The following is a 21,526-nucleotide window of genomic DNA, read 5'->3' on the forward strand; positions in this document are numbered from 1 at the left end:
CGAAGTGCAATGTTCAAGATGTCTCGTAGCACGTAGTGTTGCAGTATAATAATGCTGCACTTATGGCATGTGAGGGGAATACCTTGTTGAACGCGATGTCCACCAGGAGACCAGTTCCACAGTTTAGACATCAAAATCTGGGGTATGAACTAGGTAGATTAGTGCATTGGGTGATAGCAACGCCAACGTATATGTGTGATCTAAGGATGGGAAATCGTACACTATTAGTAAAAGGTATTTCGATAGGTGAGACAATGATCCATGGGTTCGCTCAATGCGAAGACAGCCCCCCCCCTGTAGTCTGTTTTTGGTTCCATTCGCCGTCGGGGTCACTTCCGACTTGAACGCCTCGTATCGTCCACGCAGGGAAAGAGTGCTTCGAGGCCAGATTGTCGGTTGGATTTTCTGCGACTTAGAACGCGACACAGCTCCAATTATTAGTTCCATGAGTCCGTTACCCATACTTTCAGGGTTGGGGGGGGGGGGTGCTGGTGCATTGTGGAGTTTACTGTCTTGGGAAACCGATTATCCGGATCGCCTGCTTATAGGCCAATGATACAGACCATTTCAGATCATTTCAGGGGTAAATGGAGCTTTTGGTTACGTGGTTACACGCAGATCATCGACGAATTGAGTGGACGTATTGAACCCGCCTATCGGAATCCACCCTGTTACCGGTACTGTTGCAGTTTCCCCCACCGCAATCTTTACCGGCTTCTCCTGCTCCATATCTGTAGTGACCTCACATCCTTCATGCGCTGCAAATAAATAGCATTTCCCAAACTCCTGGGCGCCTAGAGATACGGGAGGAGAAACTAAAGGGCACTGCTGTGGAGCCTCGCCCCATAGGCCAAGACCCTGCGAGGTAGACGGCCCTGTCCCAGCTGTCACGCTGCGAACAGACAACCGCATCGAGAAGATGCAATTGCGCTTAAAAGGACTTGCACTACCAAAGCATATGGCGTGACTGCTGCTGGTGGGGTCCTGGCAGGCGCTAGCGTGCAGGAGGAACAGACAGGTCTGACCCAGCAATATGTTCTCTGGGACGGAAGCATCTTTCGTTCGAAAAGGCGGACTTCTTACTCGCATGAATTCGCCGTTGGCCGGAGTTTACTCCGATCGAAGTTTACTCCGGTCGAAGTTTTATAATACTGCGCCGGAGACTTGGTGTACCAGGTCTTTCCAACGGAAATGAGTTCCTGAGATTCTTTGTCCCCCTCCCCTATCCTCGTAGTCATTCACCCCGATAGATGCTGTCGAAGACCAATGAGTTTCAGGAGCATTGCTGCATCAGCTGGTCCCAAAGGGACCTTTGATTCTGGAGAAACGCTCCCCATTACAGTGGCCATCAAAAGTGAATACATGACACTGCGTCCAAAATCATCGTCCAGCTCACATGTGCCAATCCTGATGGTGCTCTGCCCCTCGGCTCGGTGTCAAGGGCGGCGTTAATGCAGCACTTATGAAGCTTCATCTACCGTTGCTCGCTGCCGTCTCGAGGCAGAGTTTTATTACCACGTTACGCCTACAGTGACGGTGAGGCTGTCTATGGTATACTTGTGTGTCACCAACAAAGTGAACGGATGGGGTCTGGTAGTGATGAAGGATCTCACGGCATCCGAGTGTACATTCGGTACCGTATTGGAGCCCTAGCCAATGTAACGCGCGTGGCTTGGCGTGAAAAAACTAGCCCTCCTTCATGCCCACACCTGGGGCAGTCGAAGCGAAGGGTTTTCCTGGTGCACAACTTCGCAGCTCCACGACATCATCGAATCCATGTGCGCGCCTGCCACCTGGCATGAACGCTATGCCACCGACATCTGTCCGCCGACGCATGACGAGCTGAAGGACCGTGATCGCGTGCTGGCTGCCTTTCATACCCTTTGGAGCACGCAGGATCCTCGGTTTCAGGACATTACTCATGAAGACAGCTAGGTGGGAAACACCTTGATAACACTTGAGGGCCAGCCTGGCTTCGTCGACTGGCAGGGACCTCACCCTAGCTCGTTGAGTATCCCAGATCGGCGCAGGCACGAGCGCGGCTTGTTGCAACACTATCTCGACACCCTGGCTAAGGCGGGAGGACCGCGGTTTGCTCTTGAGGACGTCTGGGGTAAGTTTCGCCGACAGCAACTACATGGATTCGTCTGGTCTTTAACACCGCCGATGATGCAGCCCAGGGATCGGGTTGATGCTTGCTCAGAGCGACACGCTGCTGCTATCAAAGCTCACGAGAGCTTGGAGTTGATTGAGCCCCAGCCGGAGTATAAGCGACAAGAACAGAAATGATTGAATGGCCCAAAAGTCTCCGTGATCTATTTGTATCTCATTTAGTCGAAGCTGTTATAGCGTGATCTCTACAGACTATTTCACCATGTAACCGAATGTCTCAACACTATAATGTAGCTCCCCTTACTGATATGAGTTGGAGGCAGTGACCGACATAGAGCAAATCTCGTATGAACTATAAGACGGCAATTTGGCCGCTAATTTTAGAAGTTTCCGTCTCCACTCTCGGTGGTAGACTTGCTATGAATTGTCGCCGCTCATAGACACTTAATTCAGTCTGTTGGGCTGCGTATCCCTGCGCCGTCTTGGCCATTTGCCAGGGTCCTCCTTACACCGCATCACCGGTATATCTCAGTCTAGCATCTCTTTCCCACCATCTTTGCCACCTCGAGTATGCTACGACGTCAGGACTATCTAGATACGGGTGATTTAGACTCCTCCTTTTCATCTGATGCCGAGGAGTGCGAAGATGGCTCGAGCACTGACCATTAAGGACTTGCACAACGCCTTCACCGAGATTGATATCGAGGACCGGACTCAGCTCTTGGCGGAAACGTGAAAACCGCAGAGCATTACCGGTGGGCTAGCGAGGATTTGAACGAAAGCAAATTCAACTGCAAAGATCACAGCTCTGGGACGACATTGCGCCTCGATGCCGTAGAGGAGCAGTGGCGCCCGTAGAAAGCCCGCAATGCCTCCCCGTATTTGTAGCCTATTGACCCTTTGTCTTCCTAGGTATTGCAATGCTGTTGGACCTTCAAGGCTACTACATCAAGACTGCCAGTCTTGGAAGGACATATGGCCATGCACCGTACGTTATGGGCCAATATGACCACCACCCATCGAACCACACAAGTCCTGCCTGTAGGGCAGGCATCGTTCATTCCTGTCTATATAAGGCCCTTATGGCCGCCGTCCACTTCGTTCAGGACTCTGCAGAGATCATAACACTTTCAATACAAGACCATTTGCATACAACCCAGCAGTTATGAGCCCGAGATAACCGCACCGGCTCTATCTTAACCATCTTCTACGGATTCAGCAATTCTGACGTCGCTGCCGTCCATCCACTACTACAGCGGTCAGCTATTTGAAGCTATCGACAACTATAGCCTCAAAACCCTGATACTACCGTCAGCGCGAAGCGGTGTTTCTGAAGTCTAAGAAAGCTTTTTCGGACTTGAAGGACCTCGAGCACACCTAGTGGAAGCAGCATCTTTTCCGATATAACGAGGAACTTGCCGAATTCAAAGCCATTGAAGAAAAAGCCGATAAATTCACCGCCTGGTCATTCAAGACTATCAGCCCTAAGCGGTACCCCATCTTCCGTACGAAGAAGATGTTAACTAACAAGATGAAGGCTACTACAGGCTACTTTAAGCTAGAATCCCAAGCCCACAAGATAGCTATAGAAGCCGCCTACTTAAGGGCCCATAGACTAGCCTAGAAGCAGGTTACAGCCAAATAGGCTGATACCTGGTGGACGGCCTATATCAACGCCTTCGAAGCGGGCTGTGAAATAGTCCAAGGCTAGTATCCTGTCACAAGAGGAGGACCAAGCCCCTAGGCCAATAGACCAAAAGATCTAGAAATGTCAGTGTTACTGACATTAGGTCCCACTAACTGCTATATGCAGCACTATGTGGCTCTGTAATCGCCAGCGCTGTGACATATCCTCAGTACAGCTTCATCCAAGGACTAAAACCAGCCGCTCCAGAATTCAACCCTACATAGGAGTATGAACTTCTTACCAGTAGAGGACATACCTACGGTAGATACTATCTACAAGGCCTTCTAATAACACTTGGACCTTACCAGAGATGATACCAGTAGCGTATCCAGGGTTACCTTGATACCACTCTTAGGGGCGAAGCGGCACCGCCGTCAGAGAGACAGACTCCCTAACAGAGAAGGAGTGTGGATTTGACTTACTAGAAGCCCTAATGTATCTGCTGCCGGAAACACTTGTGGTAGGAGTGCTACTACCTTATCCCAATCAAGCCGGCCAACTGGACCGCTAGGAAGAGTATCCAGAAGACTGTGGAATCCAACTACGCCAATGTAACGAAACCTCTAATAGTCTAGCTGCGTAAACCACTAAAGAGTCTGTAAGGGTTTGTGCTAGTAAGTAAGCCCTGCTGCGGAGTCCTCAAGCAATAATATCGGGGTTTGACGTATGGAGTAGAGTGCTTTGGGTAACTGAAGTATTCAAGTAGGGTAATCGGGAATAGAGTCGTTAAGGCAGTTTGCCTCGCCAATGGGTTAGATTGAAGCTTAGATTAATCATTGAAGTAGAGACTGTCTATCTATGAAATGCCTGGGAGTCCTGTCCCTTATATATCCATCTCTCCTTCACTGATCTCGTTGGATCACTTGGATCACGTGACCTTTTCCTTTAGTCGGGGGCCTAGTTGTTCCTTTCCGTCCTTATGGGGCTTTGTTCCTGCGGGGTTCCGTCATGGCCTATTGTAGGGCCTGTCGGGTTGGTTTTGGCCAGGAACCAACGGTTCGTAACAGCCAAGTTGCCACAGAATCTCAAGGCCAAAGTCGATATTATTCGCAACGGCACCTTCCGTCAAGATAGACCTAATGACTAGAGGCCAGCGTTAGCTGGCGCCTCGGCAGTCTACAACTTAGCCGCTCTTAACTCCATGTTGACCGCAGGCTCTATCTCAGCGGATACGAGCTATTCGTTAAAGAATTCGGTTATTTACGACACTGGAGCTAACGTCTATATAGTTAATAGTGACGCAAATCTCACAAATCGGCGGCCGGCTGCAGAGTCTGACGTACTACTGGCCTCAGCCAGTCTATTTAAGTAAGAAAGTAGGTGTGTACTACGACATGGAGGGGTCCCGACTTTATTATAGGCCCCAGAAGGAAACGTTGGCCTATCTCTCAGAGCACGAGGAACAGCCAGTACTCGATTTCCGACCCCTCCAGGATTCGGCCAGTCTGGCCAACTCTACTCGAATCAGAATAGGCCCTCATGTGATACTTTGCCAAGGCAGATTAGATTACGGTGCAGATTGGGGTGGCGCTTATTCTTCCCCATTCCAGCCAACGGTTACTAGGCTGCTACGCCAATTTCACGGCCAATAAAGCCAAAAGCACGCCCCAACAAGTGGACGGCTTGGCAACAACCAGCTCCATCATAAACGTCCCGTCAGATCAATCTGACAACTCAGACGACGTGATACAAGAATCTGCTGATTTCGACGATTCCGACGATAAGCTTCACATCTGAAGATGAAGATCCAGAACTACAGCGATCGAGCCCGGGGGGCCCGGCTGTAGGTGGACCCTATTCCTCCGGAATACTCCGCACTCTTCCTACACTAGGATACTCGACCACAATGGACGACGAGGTGCGCCAAAGAGGCCTCGAAGACGATAACCTACACGGAAATAACTCCCGTAAAGTCCACAAGGACCTCGCAAGTAATACCACCACCTAGTATCGTCGCCTTAGCCACCTGAATGCTAGAGCCCTCGAGAAAGCGGTATCAGCGACTACTAGGGTTAAAATTACCATACTATAGTCGATCTAGTGTAAGGACTGCGCCCTAGCCAAGCGCAGGAAGGTTATCTCTCGAAGGCCATGATGCAAGAAATATGGACTATTCGAACACATAGCAGTGGATCTCCTCGAGTACCTCCTTGCCTATAATAAGCGTACCAGAGCCCTAATCGGGACATATACGCTCTTCGGGGTGAAATTCGCCTACACCTTCCGCCGTAAAAAAGAGGCTATAAACGCTCTGATCAGCTTATGATACGTGACCCCATGGAGATTACCTGTAGCTATAGATAAGATAAGATAAGAGCTATTCAGGCCAGAATAGCTAACCTGGCCATCCTTTCCCAATACAACAGTTCACACCTCATATGCACTCGCATCACGCAGAGGCACATCCGACCAACTTGCGCACTAGACTTGCACCACGATCTTCGTCTGATCACACCAACAGATTCCATCTGTTGGTACTGGAGCCGTCTATTCTGTCACGACCTGGGTTGCATCGCATTGGTAGAGACCTCGATTAGGTGCTATCGACGAAGATTCTACTCTAAGGAGCGAAGGAAAGAAGATGACAACTTAGGTTTGAGGGAGCGCGACTAAGTCATCCACGCTTGGCGGGGCTCCTACAAGGGTTATGATTGGCTTCCCATCTGACACTGCCATGGCAGGTGTTCCAGCTGTACGTCACCTGGTTGTAGTGAGTCTGCGAGGGTTGACCTTCACAAATTATACCCTTAGTAGTTGTTATACGTGCTAATCGATGTAGTAAAGTTAAGGTCTAGTGTGGATTACTGTCAGATAGGGCACCTGGTTCCTAGGTTCAGAAATAATATGGCTCTAGAGAAGACTAGTGTCACTTAAAGTTCAGACGGCGAAAGGAACCCCTCTTCCCAAAAGTAGCACCAAAGTTACTGTCCACTTAGGGGTCAGACACCTGAACAATGTACCTCCGACATGTTCTAAAGAATCTATAAAAAGCAGAGCAACGGGAGTTCGCGAGAACAAAACACAGAGAACAACAGACCTCATTCATATACAATCTTACGCACTTCTGACTACTCGATTGGACACACGTGATATTCGACAATTACCGCCACTGTACAAGCCATACACACAGCCACATAAGAGGAACGATTACCCCTCACTACACAAGGTCACACCAGCAGTCGGTCGAATGCAACAGAAGACAACCAAGATACATCAATCAATTACTTTGACCCCTACTATTGATCAGATACACGTGTAATACGACATCTAGCCTAGTATCAGATCTTATAACTACCAAAAATACCTCATTCTAATACGAGTGGGTCCCTCGTCTTTTGACGGTTATTTGGTCCAACACCTAGCAACTGGGAACAGGCTACGCCTTAGCGGATTCACACCACTATCTCTATTTGGGGACATGGTGAGGGAATCGGCCCTCTACTAATAATTCTGGATGACGTGTTAATCGCTATGCCTGCTCTACGCGTTGTGTTGCGTAGGTTGGTGTTACCAGGAGGTACTATGTGGGAGGGTCGGACCCACTATCCACACTTGCAACTATACCGCTTTCAGCCTAGTGAAACGGGGACAGGCGGTCAGTAGGATATACCTACCAACTAACACACTGAACAGACGGCTCCAGTACTAATAGATCTATCTATCTGTTGGTCTGATCAGACGAAGATCGTGGTACTGGTTATAAGAGCGAAGCTCTTACACGTCTGGTGCGCGAGTTGGTCGGATGTGCCTCTGATACTCGTATCGTGATAATAGGATCTCGAACGTAAAGATAAGCTGAATAACTAGATAACTAAATAACTGACTGAAAAACGAGGGTGAAGATATAGATAAGAAGGAGATGATGATATGAAGATGAGGATGATGATGCGTGAAGATGGGGGACTCTGCCTCTGTGCCTCTAAAAGAAGAGAAAATAAACTTTCTCCTAGCCCCGTAACCTATTTCCCGGATGTCCGGCCTTACCCCGTTACACTAGAACATACTGTGGCGCTCAATCCCACACATACTTACGTAGTCGGTATTCAACGAGGGGCGGTTACCCCTCTCCCCCAAGTTGCGAGGTTTCGGAGACTAGAACTTAGTGGAGTAGTGGGGTCTCGGATGATGATGCCGACAAGTGTGTAATGAAGTTTGGCTGAAAAAGATGAGACAGAGGTTAATTTATGCTTGTTACGACTCTCAGGTATCATAAATGTTAGCAAGGCAAGACCCCAGCTCATTGGCTTATTTTGATCGGCATGTATTTCATCACCAAACCACCGGCTAAAAATACATACGCCACCAAAGCTATCCAGACCCTTAGGAGCCTCAATGGGGACGATTTCGGGACCGATGAGATGGAGTAGCCACCGTCAAGCCTGAATTTGAACCCCGCAGAGCACGTCTGGGCGTGGATGAAGGACTGGCCGGAGAAGACATACGATTTACAGCTCCTGAGTAAGGAGGAGCTGTTTCACGCATTGCTAGGTGCGTGATGGCATGCAGTAGTGAGCATGCAGTAGTGAGCATGCAGTAGTGAGCATGCAGTAGTGAGCATGCAGTAGTGAGCATGCAGTAGTGAGCATGCAGTAGTGTAGCGCAGTCTTGGTGGGGTAGAATTAAGCGTTGCTTACAGATGGGGTTACCTTTTGTATGTAGAATGTATATAATCGATACTTCGGTCAAAATGTGATATCTAGCGTGAGCACGGACGTCGCTAACACTTGTTGTGCTTGGGGATTATACCGTCTGCATGGACTAGTTGGATGACACTTAAAGTGCAAGCGTGTAAAGCTGCTGTTTCTTAAAATCTCAGTTTAGAAAAATTAATGTTAGTTGAGATTGTTAAGATAAACTGAAAAAAATGTCTCAGATGGCCAAGAATCCGAACCACCTCACAGTCCAAATCTGATTGGCGCTACCCTCGTTCAGTGGTCTCGGCATGCGAGAAACACGCCACTATATACGAGAGCCAAGGCACCATCACCCAATAAAGAACGATGCTAAACTACGATGTTGATCTAAGCGGCTTGGCCAAATTTGCAATCCACGGAGCTACATACACCTCCCCAGGGATTATAATTGTTAGTTTGGTACACGCCAAGGGACACTATTCCAAATTAATTCAAGTCCATAGACATCTACTTACACCTATTTTCTAGCACTTTCTAGTACCCAGTACTTTCACCATTTCTATCAATAACCTCCTGGAGCCTTCAGGGCATTGAATGGGCTAACTCCAACAACCCGTCTTCTGGAATTGCTTCCCACGCTCTCTGAATTGCTACACGGAGCTCTTCTATAGAAAGGCTCTGAATGTCGTATTCCGACTTAATCCAACTCTTCATCCAACCCCATACATTTTCAATAGGATCCAAATCTGTAGTGCTGAGGTGCTATGTAATTTGTATTAGAGGTTTCTGTTAGGCAACCTTGGTGGGCTTTGCTAAGATCACCAAGGTTACCATGTGACTTAGCCCTTTGGGACTAAGTCCAACCTTCGTGCTCCATAGGACTAGATAGAATGTCATGCTTTTACAACCTCATAAATCTTTGAACACCTTTGCGTGTAACAGTTTCTTTCCATAGAAATTACTAGAAAAGTGACTTTTAGCCGAAAAGCATTAAGTGCATTAGCCAGGATCCTGGTAAGTCACTACACTAACAATTATAATCCCTGGGGACGTGTAGTTATCAGATTGATAAGATAATCTAATCAGATTTCGTGCCTTGCCATTTGCGATCTCCCCAATCACACCTTCTCTTCCAAGCATTTAGATGCCGATACAGTCCAGTATGCCAAGTTGCGGTTCGGCACCATGATCTCATGGTAAGTGATGGAAGGTGGGGAGAAGAAAAGGGCTATAAAATGACTGGCTTGGCCCCCAGCTCATGATTCCGTCTCATGAAATCCTCTCACCCATCTTTCTCTCCTGTTTCTCAGTAGCACAGAGTAATTCTTCCAAGCCTTCTCAGAATGGCTGAACCACAACCAACCCTCCAGAGCCTCGCGGCTAAGATCACTGAGCTCTCAGAGACTTTGACTGCCTACCTCCGTGAGAACAAAGTGCCAGAGCCGACTTTCGCGGCGGACAGTCCAACCAGCTATTCCAATCTGTCACCGGAGATCTTCATGACACGCCAAGTGCTACTGGACGCACTCAACGATATGTGGTACCTTACCCAAGGCCCAAGCGAGAGTATTTTTAACTACGTCCACAACGTAAGCCCTGTCTTTTCTCACGTTTCTCACTTTTCCCTTTCCCCAATGCCATACCTACAGATCGACTAACACGAACACAGTGCATGCCCGACGCCGCCTGCCTCAACATCCTCAACTTCTTCGACTTCTGGTCCGCCGTCCCCGTCTCTGGCTCGGCAACCTACGCCGAAATCGCAACCCACACCTCCCTCCCCCACGAGGTCGTCTTTCGCGTGCTACAACACGCCGTCTCCCTACGCATCTTCGTCGAGATCGAACCAGGCAAGTCGACCTCCCGCATCGAGCACACGTCTCGCTCGGCGGCACTCGCCAAGTCGGCCGGTCTGCGCGCCCTCGTCTCCTCCATCCTGGACGATGCGGGAGCGCCCCTGATGGTCATGAACGAGGCGCTGCGGCGGTATAGCCAGGGCAAGCCCGAGCTGACGCAGAAAATGGACGAGTCGTCTTTTGCGCTGTTTCATGCGGGGGGGCAGTTTGGGAAACATGGTAATTCGTGGGATATGTTGGAGAATGATGGAGACGGGGAGAAGCAGGGGTGGAGGCAGAAGAACTTTGTTGAGTTTATGAGATACGTCAAGGAGATTTTCCACTTGGAGGGGGTGGTGCTTGATGCGCATGATTGGAAGTCTGTGGGGAAGGCGACGGTGGTTGATGTGAGTGCCTCCTTTTTCCGCGTGTTAACCCCCAGACCCCATGACTTTCCAAACTATCATGGAACTTTGCTGACTGATGACTATCACAGGTTGGTGGCTCCGCGGGCCACGACGCCGTAGTCCTAGCTCAGCACTTCCCCGACCTAACCATCACCGTCGAGGACCTTCCCAAAGTCAAGTCGTCCTTCGAGGCTAACCTGCCCGCTGACCTCAAATCCCGCGTCACCTTCCGGGAGCACGACTTCTTCAAGCCCCAGACCGTGCAGGCTGATATCTACATTTTCAAGATGATCCTGCACGACTGGCCCGACGCCGAAGCCGCCAAGATCCTGCAGGCTCTGATCCCTGCCCTCAAGCCCGGGGCGCGTGTGATCCTCTTTGAGTACATTGGCAACCAGGGCGAAGCATCCGAGGCGCCGCAGCTGCCGCGATCCATCAAGCAGATGGGGTCCGCAACGGATTTGAGGCTCATGGCATTGTTTAATGGGAAGGAGAGGCCGGTCAAGGCTTGGAAGGAGGTTTTCCGGTTGGCGGATGAGAGGTTTGAGGTGGCGAATGTGAATGCCAACCCACAGAATTTCTTTGCTGTCATTGAGGCTGTTTGGCGCGGATAGGCTATATGGTATTCCAGAATTATAGCCATCTTCTGCCAGAACTACTTGCGCATAGTCCCACTTCTCTTTTTAGTCCAGTGCTGCTCACATTGGTAGTGCGATTATAGGACATTGGAATGATGCATTTGTCGTACGCAAGTATCGCATATCCACACTGTTGTAGGGTACCGCCGGGGCCGGGGGGCGGGGGAAGCAGGGGCGACTCTCGATTGCTCACCTGCGAGGAAATACATAGGCTCTACTACCTCGGCGTACCATACAAACTTGTAGAAGTACCTGTATAATGACTTTCCTCATTGGGTAAGATGCCTTTTTTGGTTTTTTTTTCTTTTTGGGGCGGGGAGAGGGGGAGGAAGATGTGAAGTGGAGGGGGCCAAAGTGAAAGAAACACTGGAAACTCCGCCTCATCAAACATATGCAGGCTGAAATTTGCAGTGCCATTTTCCTGACGCCTCACGCAGGGTTACAGAACCGTAGAGAGGGGAACCCAAGGGTGGTGGCGGGTTTTGAGTTGTGATCTGCCTGGCGATCTGCCCGGCGAAGCCTGGCCTGTAAGGGCAGTTTAGTTTGTCTGGGTGTGACGATGGAGTCTGGGCCTCCATGGATTGAAGTCTACCATGAAGATGGCAGAAGTTACCTTCGAGGCTACAATATAGATGCCTTTGAGTCGGCTGTTCAGTATACACCGTAGTGCCGAAGATTCTACGCTTTGACTACCGCCTGGGGCCATAATTTAAGGCAGTGAAAGCACAGTTAGATACCGGAGCTGGGGTTGCTACTTCTCATCATGGGCGTGAACCATGCCGATAGTGTGTATGGCCCTTTCGTACGAACATATGTTTGACTCGGGGTTCATTCTACCTGGACCCTGGTGTTTCAGGTGACTATTGGTTCAGCAAATGTCCAAGTTTACTAGAGCACTGCAGCCCAGTGGTGCTGAGCGCTTGTAGCGGATAATGCTACTCGACTTCTATTTCGAGAACTTTCCGAGCCGTGGAGAATGTCCCCAGACGGAGTTTGAACCACAGTTGCCAGGTTAGTTCAGATCGATTAAATATACTTTCGCTGCTATAACTCACTTTGCGAAGCTAGCCAATTGATGTTTCTACACCAAGGACGGAATCATGGGGATCGGCCTGTAAGAAGTGCAAAAAATGACTTTGTTCCTGTTTCGTTTGGGGAAGAACAACCTTTCATTCTGAGGCCCAAGGGCAAATATTTTCAGTTTATTGGAGATTCATACTATGATGGTGGTATGGACGGTGCGGTGACCAATACGTATAAGCAAGGCACTTATAAATCATATTCATAACTTATGTGTTCATAATTTCATGTTCAACATCCAGTCAAACCATCCTCTCCGGCGTAACCCTCCCGGTCATTCGCCTAGGATAACCGCCAAAATCAGTCTCATCCTGCACTGTTACCGGCCAGCTTTCTGGCCGACTGTCAATAGACGTATAACTAACGTCGATATCCGTCTTTCTCATAATTCCCTGCCGATTCGACAGCGCAATATCCTTTGCGGAGTCGTCGTCATTGAGGGTATCACCTCTTTCCTTACACGAATACATTTTTCTAGGGAAACTGCGCAGTTCGAAGCTATCATGACGCGGGGTACTGCCGTTGCGGACTGTGTGGATTGTCGAGCGCTTAGTCGTCGCCATAGATTTCCCGTACCGAAGGCCGTAGGAGCCGCTAGGGCCCATACTAGAGGCGTTCTTCGTGTTGCCGAAGAGCCGCGGGAACCAGTAGTGCAACAAGGGTTTCAAAGCTGGACCACATGCTGCAATGCTGTTGGGATGTACTCGTTAATCACTAGTCCACCGTTCAGAGGGGCTTTGAGATAGGACTAACATTGCCAAGTTGACCTCAATGCTAGAGGCAGTCCCAGCAACGCCATATGTCGCGTCTGGGTTCGGCGCACCGTAATATGAGTCTATCAAGTACCACATCCTGAAAGCACCAACCGCAGTCACCCTAGAATCAATATTAGAAAGCCCATCCACAAAGAACGTAGGAACTGAACATACACAAGCCCCAGAGATAGCAGAAACGTTACCGCCACCTTCTTGCTCAACTTCAACTGCAACCCAGCGACCAGCCACACAGGAATAATCAGAACCAAAATATCCGTGAGAATTGTGAGCGCGGCCGTGGCGATGAAGAAGTCCCCAATCGAGATGCATTGGCCAGGGATTGTCGGGTAGAACGTCTTCCGTATCGGTATGCACTGCAGCATGTCGGCTACGAAAATGGCTACCATCATGGCGTTGTTGATGATGAGAAGTGCCCAGATGAATTTCCTTAGCGTTGGTTTCGAGCCGCCGACTCGGAGGAAAAGGAAGAGGGCCGCGTTTTTGACGAGGGCTAGATCGGGTTGTACATGAGCTGGGTCGCGTAGTTCAACTAAATGGTGTGTGTTAGCATGTGATAGAAGGTTGAGCCACAACGGTTTTTACAAAGGATCCGTTACCTTTGCGGCTTTGACTGAATCATATTGCTCGAGCGGTATGTCTTGGATGTGGTATCCGAGAAAATTGGCGTATATGCCTACACAAAGTCAGATATTGAAGTCGTAAGGGACTGTGCAGTTCCACATACCTTCGGTAGTAACATACGCCAAACCAATTGAGAGAACCTGTCTCTAGTCAATCATGGCACAAAGAGATAGTGGTGAATTTGAAGACTAACCATAGGTATTCCGATCAAAGTATCATCCCAATCCAGTGTCTCTGTCAAGAAATACCGGCTGTACGTGCGCAAAACCACGAAAACGAATGCAAGACATGGGCAAAAGATGGTGATGGCCACCGCAATGGGCTGAAGCCCAGTGTCTCCCATCATGAGTCGTAGTCGGAATCCAAACGACTGTCAAAACCCGAAAAGCCAGAACTAGGAAAAAAGTAACCACCGCTATCCCATGGAGCACATCAAGCCTCAAATTTGTTGTCAACCAGGATACTTTACCACATGGGCATATTTACATGTGTCCATCATATTTGTCGAGAAGAATTTCCATGTGCGTCTTGACAATATCCTTCTTCTTAAGCCTCATGCTATACACTAGACCTGGGGTGCTGCCGTGCATACTGTATCGACATCCTACGTTGTACCAGAATCGTAAATTCCGGAGTTGATACTTTGATTGAGATCGTCGATTTATCCCGGTAAATCGGAACAGTACTTAGTGGGCTTGGCAATCTCTTGTGTACCAGTTATATAAATATCATATATTAATGACCTATCGGCTGAAAAGGGTCCATAAATACTGACTCGTTACCCAGATCTTACAGGGTCCCGCTTATATAATCTTAGAAATATTGCGTAGTTGTGTTGCAAGTTTAGATCTGTATTAAATTTATGGCTGACTCAATTTCGCACCTCACGTCCATTGGATTGTCCATGTAGTTCTTCAAGTTTGAAAGACGGGTTTATTACTCTTCGAGCCAGGGTAAGTCGTGGGTTAGTCCAGAGGACATGCTGTTGACCAACTTTCTCTACGCATTATGTTTTACTATGCTTAGCACTTACTCTATGCCTGCCTCAAAATATGCGGGCTAAGGAAGCGCTAAAAGTATACATGGCATGAATATCCATATGAGAAGAATCTCGTCATCCAAGCTTACGGCACGGATTCCCGATGATCCCCGGATCTACGACGCCTTACTCTTACTCCATAGTCGGAAATGCTCCGTGCGCACCGGGCGCAGCATATAGCTGATGATGTCGCCCTCATAATCTGTAGCCAAAGATATGTTCTGCGTACTGCTGCAGAGGTTCGGCATAATGTACAGACAATCCGGAAATCCAGAAACCCAGAAATTCGGGTATTAGGACTAAATATCATAACTAAGGAATAATCTACTGTTGTCGCTGTTTAGATATCTGGAGGTGGGTCTCGGGGTGAAAATCGCGCTCGGATGTGACCTAGTTGCGCGTCCTTTCGGTACTGCAGCACACAGGACGCTAATGTATGCTGAATATTAAGTCGTTCATGATCGTGCGATCAATATATAGCACCCCATGATGACTCTCCACTGAAATAGATTGCGCACTCGATCTAAATGTTGCCGAGGCCACTCCACGGTCATCGTGAGCGGCACCACCGGCAAATAGAAATGTCCGTTTGGTGACCTTCTGGCTGCTACTACTGGAGATTGGTCGAGTTCTTCTGTAATTAACTTTGCTTGCGTTGACCTTCCACTATACACACTCGTTGTTTCGCTCCTTCGGTTGACTCGTACATTCATGCAGGTTGGCCTGCGAAACTTTTCCCGTGGTGGTATGCATAGTACTTGCTGGTCGATCCATCGTCCAAGTTTTCGGCTTGCCTTGCCTTGGCACGTGGGGGATTTCGGCATCTCACCAGTCAGCTGCTCTTTGATACAGGACCGGGTTCGTATTGCGGCTGCATGCTGATTAAAGATGGTGAATGCCAGAGGATTCCTGGCCACAGTTGGTGCAGCTTCGAAACTGGTACAAGCACTGCCGGCTGATGATTCTTTCACGACAACTCCACCATCATCTCTCTCACCCGCTGCGGAACAAATCGCGCACGATGGTAGTCTGTTTCCAGGAGAGACTCTACAGTTGACACCCGGTCTGTTGAATTCAATCGCCTCCGAACTCCACGAGCAACTCGATGACCACCATGACGCCCTGGCATCCCTCTTTTCCTTCGTCGACGCGTCTTCAGAGATGAAACGCTCTGACAGCAATTGCAGGGCATACATCGATAACGAGATATGGCCCAACGGCCTCGTTTGGTCCATCTTCAAGAGACTGCTGGGCAAATCGCTCCTCGACGTGGCTCCGATCGCCTCGCCATGCTACTCAAATTGGGACAACTACGATGAAGATTACTGCAGTTACCTCGCGTCCAACTTCACCAACTCGCATCTACACATGGACCACCCAACCTCCGTCATGTCGCCTTTTTACCAGGGGGCGACTTGCATGCCCATTGACGGAGAGCCAGCCAACTGCACGCTGGGTGGTTTCCCTTACTACGTCGTCAATGCAACCAGCGTAGCGCATATTCAGCTCGCCATCAACTTTGCACGTACTTTCAACATGCGCCTCGTCATCAAAAACACTGGACACGACTTCGCGGGCAAGTCTGCTGGCGCAGGTGCATTGAGTATTTGGACTCATTACCTGAAGGGCATTTCGTACTTGTCGAATTACAATAGCAGCACTTACACCGGCAAAGCCTTTAAGATCGGCTCAGGGGTCCAATCATATGAGATTTATGCAGCTGCGGACGAGCACGATGTCACCGTCATCGGCGGTGAAGGTGAGACCGTCGGTTTCGCGGGGGGATATATCGCCGGCGGCGGTCATTCGCCCCTAGGCAGCATCTACGGCCTCGCAGCGGATCAAGTCCTGGCTATGGAAGTCGTCACCGCCGACGGCAAATTCCTGTCGACCTCCGAGGAGAAGAACTCGGATCTCTTCTGGGCGTTGCGTGGAGGCGGCGGCAGCACGTTTGGAGTGGTTACATCCGTCACGGTAAAAGCCTGGCCCAAAATAGGCGCTACAGTCTCCAGCTTCACCTTCACCACCTCCGACACAGGCACGTCCGAGGTCTTCTGGCAGGCTATGTACTACTTCTGGACTCATTTTACTACCTTTGCCGACGCGGGCGCATATGCGTATTTCCGTGCATATGCCATTGGCGAGGATGAGTACTACTTCGGCATGACCCCCTTTTTCGCGCCCAACATGTCGAAAGATGAGCACGACTCCCTCCTGGAACCCTGGCTGTTGGAACTGGCAGATCTTGGCATAGAACTCGATATCAACGCGACATACTACGACAACTATTATGACGCGTGGCAGCCCAGCTTCCCGCTCGAGACCGTCGGGCTCGACGCTGGCCGCATCGCATCGCGACTGTTTCCCCGTAATCGGTGGGAAAACGAGACGCTCATGAACGAAACGTTTGTCGTGATTAAGAACACGACGGAGAATGGATTCTATTTCACAGGATTCAACATGAAGGCCGAACTACATCCCGATAATACCGAGAACTCCGCAAACCCGGCATGGAGGGAGACAGTACTTCATGCCATCACTGCCGTCGCGTGGGCTGATGGCACATCGACCGACGATATCAAAACCCTCAGTGATAGCATGACGTATGGATGTATGGGCCAATGGCGTGCAGTTTCGCCTGGTGCTGGGTCCTATCTCGGTGAGGTAAGTCTAACCCAAGCACTCTTTTTCTCGATGGTCAGTCTTAACACGCAATCTAGGCCGACTCGTCTGAGCCCGACTGGCAACAGTCTTTTTGGGGAACCAACTATGACAAATTATTGTCCATCAAGCAGAAGTATGACCCGTATAATGTATTCTACGCGCTGCATACTGTTGGCAGTGAAGGATGGGAAGTCGAGACTGAAACGGGCCTGCCGACGCAGAACGGTCCGTTATGCAGGGTATGAGCTGGAGGGGGTAATGACGCCGCCGAGCAGACTTGCCGGTTTAGAATCTTCTACTGTGTATATTCACGATTATGGTCTTGTTTCTATACGCAGAGCCGTTATTGGGACGTGAGTGTTCATGTATCACCGTTGGAAAGTATGGCAAAAGACCCGTGTCTAGCAACCCAGTGGGTATATTCCCCGGTCTAGATTCGACTCACGTCGGAAATAAATACCTACTTAGTAATATGCACAATGATAAAGTAAATATTAGCAATCAACAAATGTTCTTGCTCTCAAAATCGCTTGAATGAATTCGCCTGTTCGTAACTGTCATCCCAAGTATTATTGGATAAAATGTAGCCAATTTACCTAGCTCCCAGTAAATCGGAGCCCTTACCTTGGCCAATTCATACTCCTATTTCACCAAGAACCTCAGCAACGCAAAGTCCTCACCTACATAGTTATTTTTCTCCCTCTCACGCGCCAACTATACTAGAGCACAATTTACACCTTTATCTTCCACTCCGTACCCGCACTTCCCCAAAAATATCCCATATTATTTTCCAAGTCGCAAGTGTTGGATTGTGGGCAAATGGTCTTGTATTGAAAGTGTCATGATCTCTTAAGAGTCTTGAGAGAAGTAAATGGCGGCCATAGGGACCTTATATAGACAGGAATGATTGACCATAGCCAGGACTTCTGTGGTTCGATGGGTAGAGGTCATATTGGCCCATAATCGTACGGTTTGCGGCCATATACTTTTCTCTTTGACTTGGCTGTCTTGGTGTAGTAGCATTGAAGGTTGTTACACGCAAAGGTGGTCAAAGATTTGTGAGGTTGTAAAAGCATCACATTCTATCTATACCTATGGAGCACGAAGGTTGGACTTAGTCCCGAAGGGCTAAGTCACGTGGTAACCTTGGTGGTCTTGGAAAAGCCCACCAAGGTTGCCTAACAAAGGTCCAACAGCAAGATCATACATAGTCCATTGGACTAACCCACGCTCCAGATTCCGACACTTACTGCCCCAATGTCGCTCTTACCCTTCTGACATCCCACTAACAATGGAATGATATCCTAGATATTACTATAGGAGCTAATAAATATATCTTAGCTTCTACGAATCTAGCTCTCCCCTTTACGGATCCGAATAACTATTCTTGATAGTAACCTGAAGGTATAGATTTGAGCGGATCGCTCTTCTAATTACATATAATTACGAGAGCTACGACGTATCGTTGTCTCGAATTGGTTAGACTGACTATTTAGGCGGTCGGCGATAAGCCAGGCTAGAGTTTATAGACTATTATTAGATTTTCTCAGCAATTGTTTGAGTTTGTTAGGTGCTGCATTTGCTAGTATCCTGGCCCTATTCTAGCTACTCTCGGCTCTGAAACGCCGGGAAGAAACTCTACGCCAACTTTCTTTACTTATTTATAGGATCAGCAGCAGCTTCAGCGGTATTCTTTTCTCCATCCCTCGACTCTGGTGATTAGAGTCTCGCATAGTAGCATGTCGCCTTATGTTGGACGCAAGACAATCAACACTCTTCCGCACAAGGCCTGAAAGACAGCCAAGTTGTGTCTGACCCCTAGGTGCAGTATGACACCTGCAAATACCACGCCAAGCCTCGTATAAAAGCATCAGCAGCGGCTGGACCGAAGGAAAATCCGAATCCAGTACATGAGACACCCGAGAGCAGGCCTAATCAACCCGCTTCAAGGTAGATTGAACAACACGAATCCGAATATAACTCGAGAATACTGCGCAGCGGCCTCGAAGTACCATTGCTGCCATCAGGGCCATTGTTAGGCCTAATGGAGTTTACGGAACTTTCTGTCCTGAAGAAACTTAGGATGGAAGAGAGCAGCCAGGTTGTAGCTGGCCCAAGAAAACTGGGTTTGAGCAACAATATCATAGGCAAGGAAGAGGGTTCAGGAATAAGCTCGAAGTGGACGGGGAAGAGACCGGATTTATCTCTGAGACCCATGGATGAGGAGACAACTCAATCGTACCAAAGGGCTGAATATTCTGGCAAAGCTAAACGGAGGACTTCCGCGGAGAATTAAAGCATGAAAGGGAGCCGAGTTCAATCGACATAGACACAATCCCGAGCAAATCGACTCCCAGCATCAAGTACTCTAAAGAAAGGGACGAACCCGAGTCAGGAAGCTCAAGCAGCTCCGAGGAAATTATCATGATGAGGAAGCAGAGTAAGAAAAAGGAGTTTGTTCTGAAGTGGTACAGATGGTATTTCACTCCAGAAAACGAGGGATACTTGGATGGATATTCTAACTGGCGAATCTATAAGGACAGCTTTTACGCAGCCTGTCGCCTTATCGGACTCGACATTTCGACTTGGCTAACATACTCAGGAAAAGAAATAACGGAAGTCGATGAACGCCTTCTCGCACTAAAATTGAAAAACACGACTAAGGCCTCATTTTTGGACAAACTAGTCAGCTTACATTTCGGGACGCAACTATGTCAATACCTCGAGGCACTATTCGAGTCTCGGAACATAGCTCGAGAAGTGGCAACGCTCCACGTTACACACTTGGAGTACCGCGGAGGAGATCCGACCAAATTTGTTACCCAGTGGAACAACAAAGTGAGGCAACAGAGACTTTTAGCGGCGGAACCCCTCAGTATCAACATGGAAAGAATCCTGTTTCTGTCCGCCATCAAGAAAAAAGCGCACAGAGCTTACAATGTTGTGCGATTGATGGAACGCGAAATTAGCACTAAGCCAGTTTCCCTCGGTAAGATCAAGGCCGACTTTACGGACGAAATACGTGGATATTGGCGTGGTAGATTTGTGGCTTGAGGTATTCTACGTGGCTCAGATGATTACAATCATTGGAGTTTGGATGATTGAATGAGAAACATGTTGGAAGAATCTATTTCCCATGTTACCGTTAAATGTTTTTCCTGATGCTAGGTAAAGGGGACTCAAATGTCTAAACTTTTTGATATTAATGGCCTCTAGTGAGCATCCAAGCATGCTTGAGAAAGAACTGATCGACAATAATTGCTAGTGAACTTGACATGCTAAGAAAATAACACAAAACAACTGCCAGCCCGCAAAGAGGTAAGCCGCCTGCAATTTTCATGCTGGAAGCTCGACAGGCCCTGACGCATCCTTAGGAGTGAGCGGCTCGGGCGTCGAGAGCTCTCCGGGCATTTCATGCAAGCCATAGGACGACTGAGCGAAACCAGCCGTAGTTTCACTCGTTGGAGGAAGCCATGGCGGCTTGCTTAATTCGTCTGGTTGTAGCAGATGAACCCATCGTCTATAAACTTCGAGCTCGTCCGGCGTCACGTTGTAATACTGCAAGGAGGAAGCCAGTTGTGCATCAATAACGGTGGAAGTGGCATCAACGTCGTGGAATTGAGTATGTGCGTTTCCGTTCCCTTGTATTGAGTCCATGACGCCCCTGTTGTAGCGACCGGCGCTGGTATTCTGAGGCTCTGAAACATCGTACGGGTGATCATCTTCGTCCATGTGACGAGCTTTTCCCGGCCATAAAAGACTTCGAAACGCGTCACGCGTTGCGTTATTCCTGCGCCGTGTCGGGACCGAGTCTATCAGCGACGGGGACGCTGTCCTTTGGACTGGAGACGACCCAAAATATACTTGCTGCCCCTGGTGCGGGTGATCTGTCGTAGCTGGCGTTTGTGACTCTGCTCGTCCGGTGAGGCCAACTTCAATGCCGTCATCTCCCAAGGCGCGACCTGGCTCAGCATATTGCCGCAAGTTGGATAAGCTCTGGACGCCTCGGAGGTCAGGTGGCTTCCAAGTATCA

General features: G+C 49.0%; 6 protein-coding genes across 6 annotated transcripts; 4 read left to right on the forward strand and 2 right to left on the reverse strand.

Moving 5' to 3' along the window:
- Window positions 1-600: 600 nt before the first annotated feature.
- Window positions 601-1,089, reverse strand: BCR38DRAFT_516539 (uncharacterized protein; the record flags this gene model as incomplete). The annotated part of the gene is made up of 1 exon (XM_040865101.1): window positions 601-1,089. One exon carries the CDS (start codon window positions 1,087-1,089, stop codon window positions 601-603), a length of 489 nt encoding a protein of 162 aa, XP_040714985.1.
- Window positions 1,090-1,776: 687 nt separating this feature from the next.
- On the forward strand, window positions 1,777-2,289 carry BCR38DRAFT_486072 (uncharacterized protein; the record flags this gene model as incomplete). The annotated part of the gene is made up of 3 exons (XM_040863985.1): window positions 1,777-1,860; window positions 1,936-2,113; window positions 2,204-2,289. 3 exons carry the CDS (start codon window positions 1,777-1,779, stop codon window positions 2,287-2,289), a joined length of 348 nt encoding a protein of 115 aa, XP_040714986.1.
- Window positions 2,290-9,341: 7,052 nt separating this feature from the next.
- BCR38DRAFT_394191 (O-methyltransferase-domain-containing protein) lies at window positions 9,342-11,471 on the forward strand. The gene is made up of 4 exons (XM_040857605.1): window positions 9,342-9,447; window positions 9,520-10,022; window positions 10,103-10,675; window positions 10,765-11,471. Exons 2-4 carry the CDS (start codon window positions 9,777-9,779, stop codon window positions 11,287-11,289), a joined length of 1,344 nt encoding a protein of 447 aa, XP_040714987.1. The 5' UTR covers window positions 9,342-9,447; window positions 9,520-9,776; the 3' UTR covers window positions 11,290-11,471.
- Window positions 11,472-12,635: 1,164 nt separating this feature from the next.
- On the reverse strand, window positions 12,636-14,133 carry BCR38DRAFT_516548 (uncharacterized protein; the record flags this gene model as incomplete). The annotated part of the gene is made up of 5 exons (XM_040865102.1): window positions 12,636-13,083; window positions 13,147-13,269; window positions 13,323-13,698; window positions 13,894-13,930; window positions 13,984-14,133. 5 exons carry the CDS (start codon window positions 14,131-14,133, stop codon window positions 12,636-12,638), a joined length of 1,134 nt encoding a protein of 377 aa, XP_040714988.1.
- A 1,198-nt stretch (window positions 14,134-15,331) lies between these two features.
- Window positions 15,332-17,999, forward strand: BCR38DRAFT_371114 (uncharacterized protein). The gene is made up of 2 exons (XM_040857281.1): window positions 15,332-17,493; window positions 17,550-17,999. The coding sequence occupies exons 1-2, from the start codon at window positions 15,718-15,720 to the stop codon at window positions 17,736-17,738; spliced, it is 1,965 nt and encodes a 654-aa protein (XP_040714989.1). The 5' UTR covers window positions 15,332-15,717; the 3' UTR covers window positions 17,739-17,999.
- Window positions 18,000-19,917: 1,918 nt separating this feature from the next.
- BCR38DRAFT_410268 (uncharacterized protein) lies at window positions 19,918-20,547 on the forward strand (the record flags this gene model as incomplete). The annotated part of the gene is made up of 1 exon (XM_040858444.1): window positions 19,918-20,547. One exon carries the CDS (start codon window positions 19,918-19,920, stop codon window positions 20,545-20,547), a length of 630 nt encoding a protein of 209 aa, XP_040714990.1.
- Window positions 20,548-21,526: the final 979 nt, after the last annotated feature.

This window comes from Pseudomassariella vexata (assembly GCF_002105095.1).
Source record: "Pseudomassariella vexata strain CBS 129021 chromosome Unknown BCR38scaffold_8, whole genome shotgun sequence".
Classification (NCBI taxonomy): domain Eukaryota; kingdom Fungi; phylum Ascomycota; class Sordariomycetes; order Amphisphaeriales; family Pseudomassariaceae; genus Pseudomassariella; species Pseudomassariella vexata.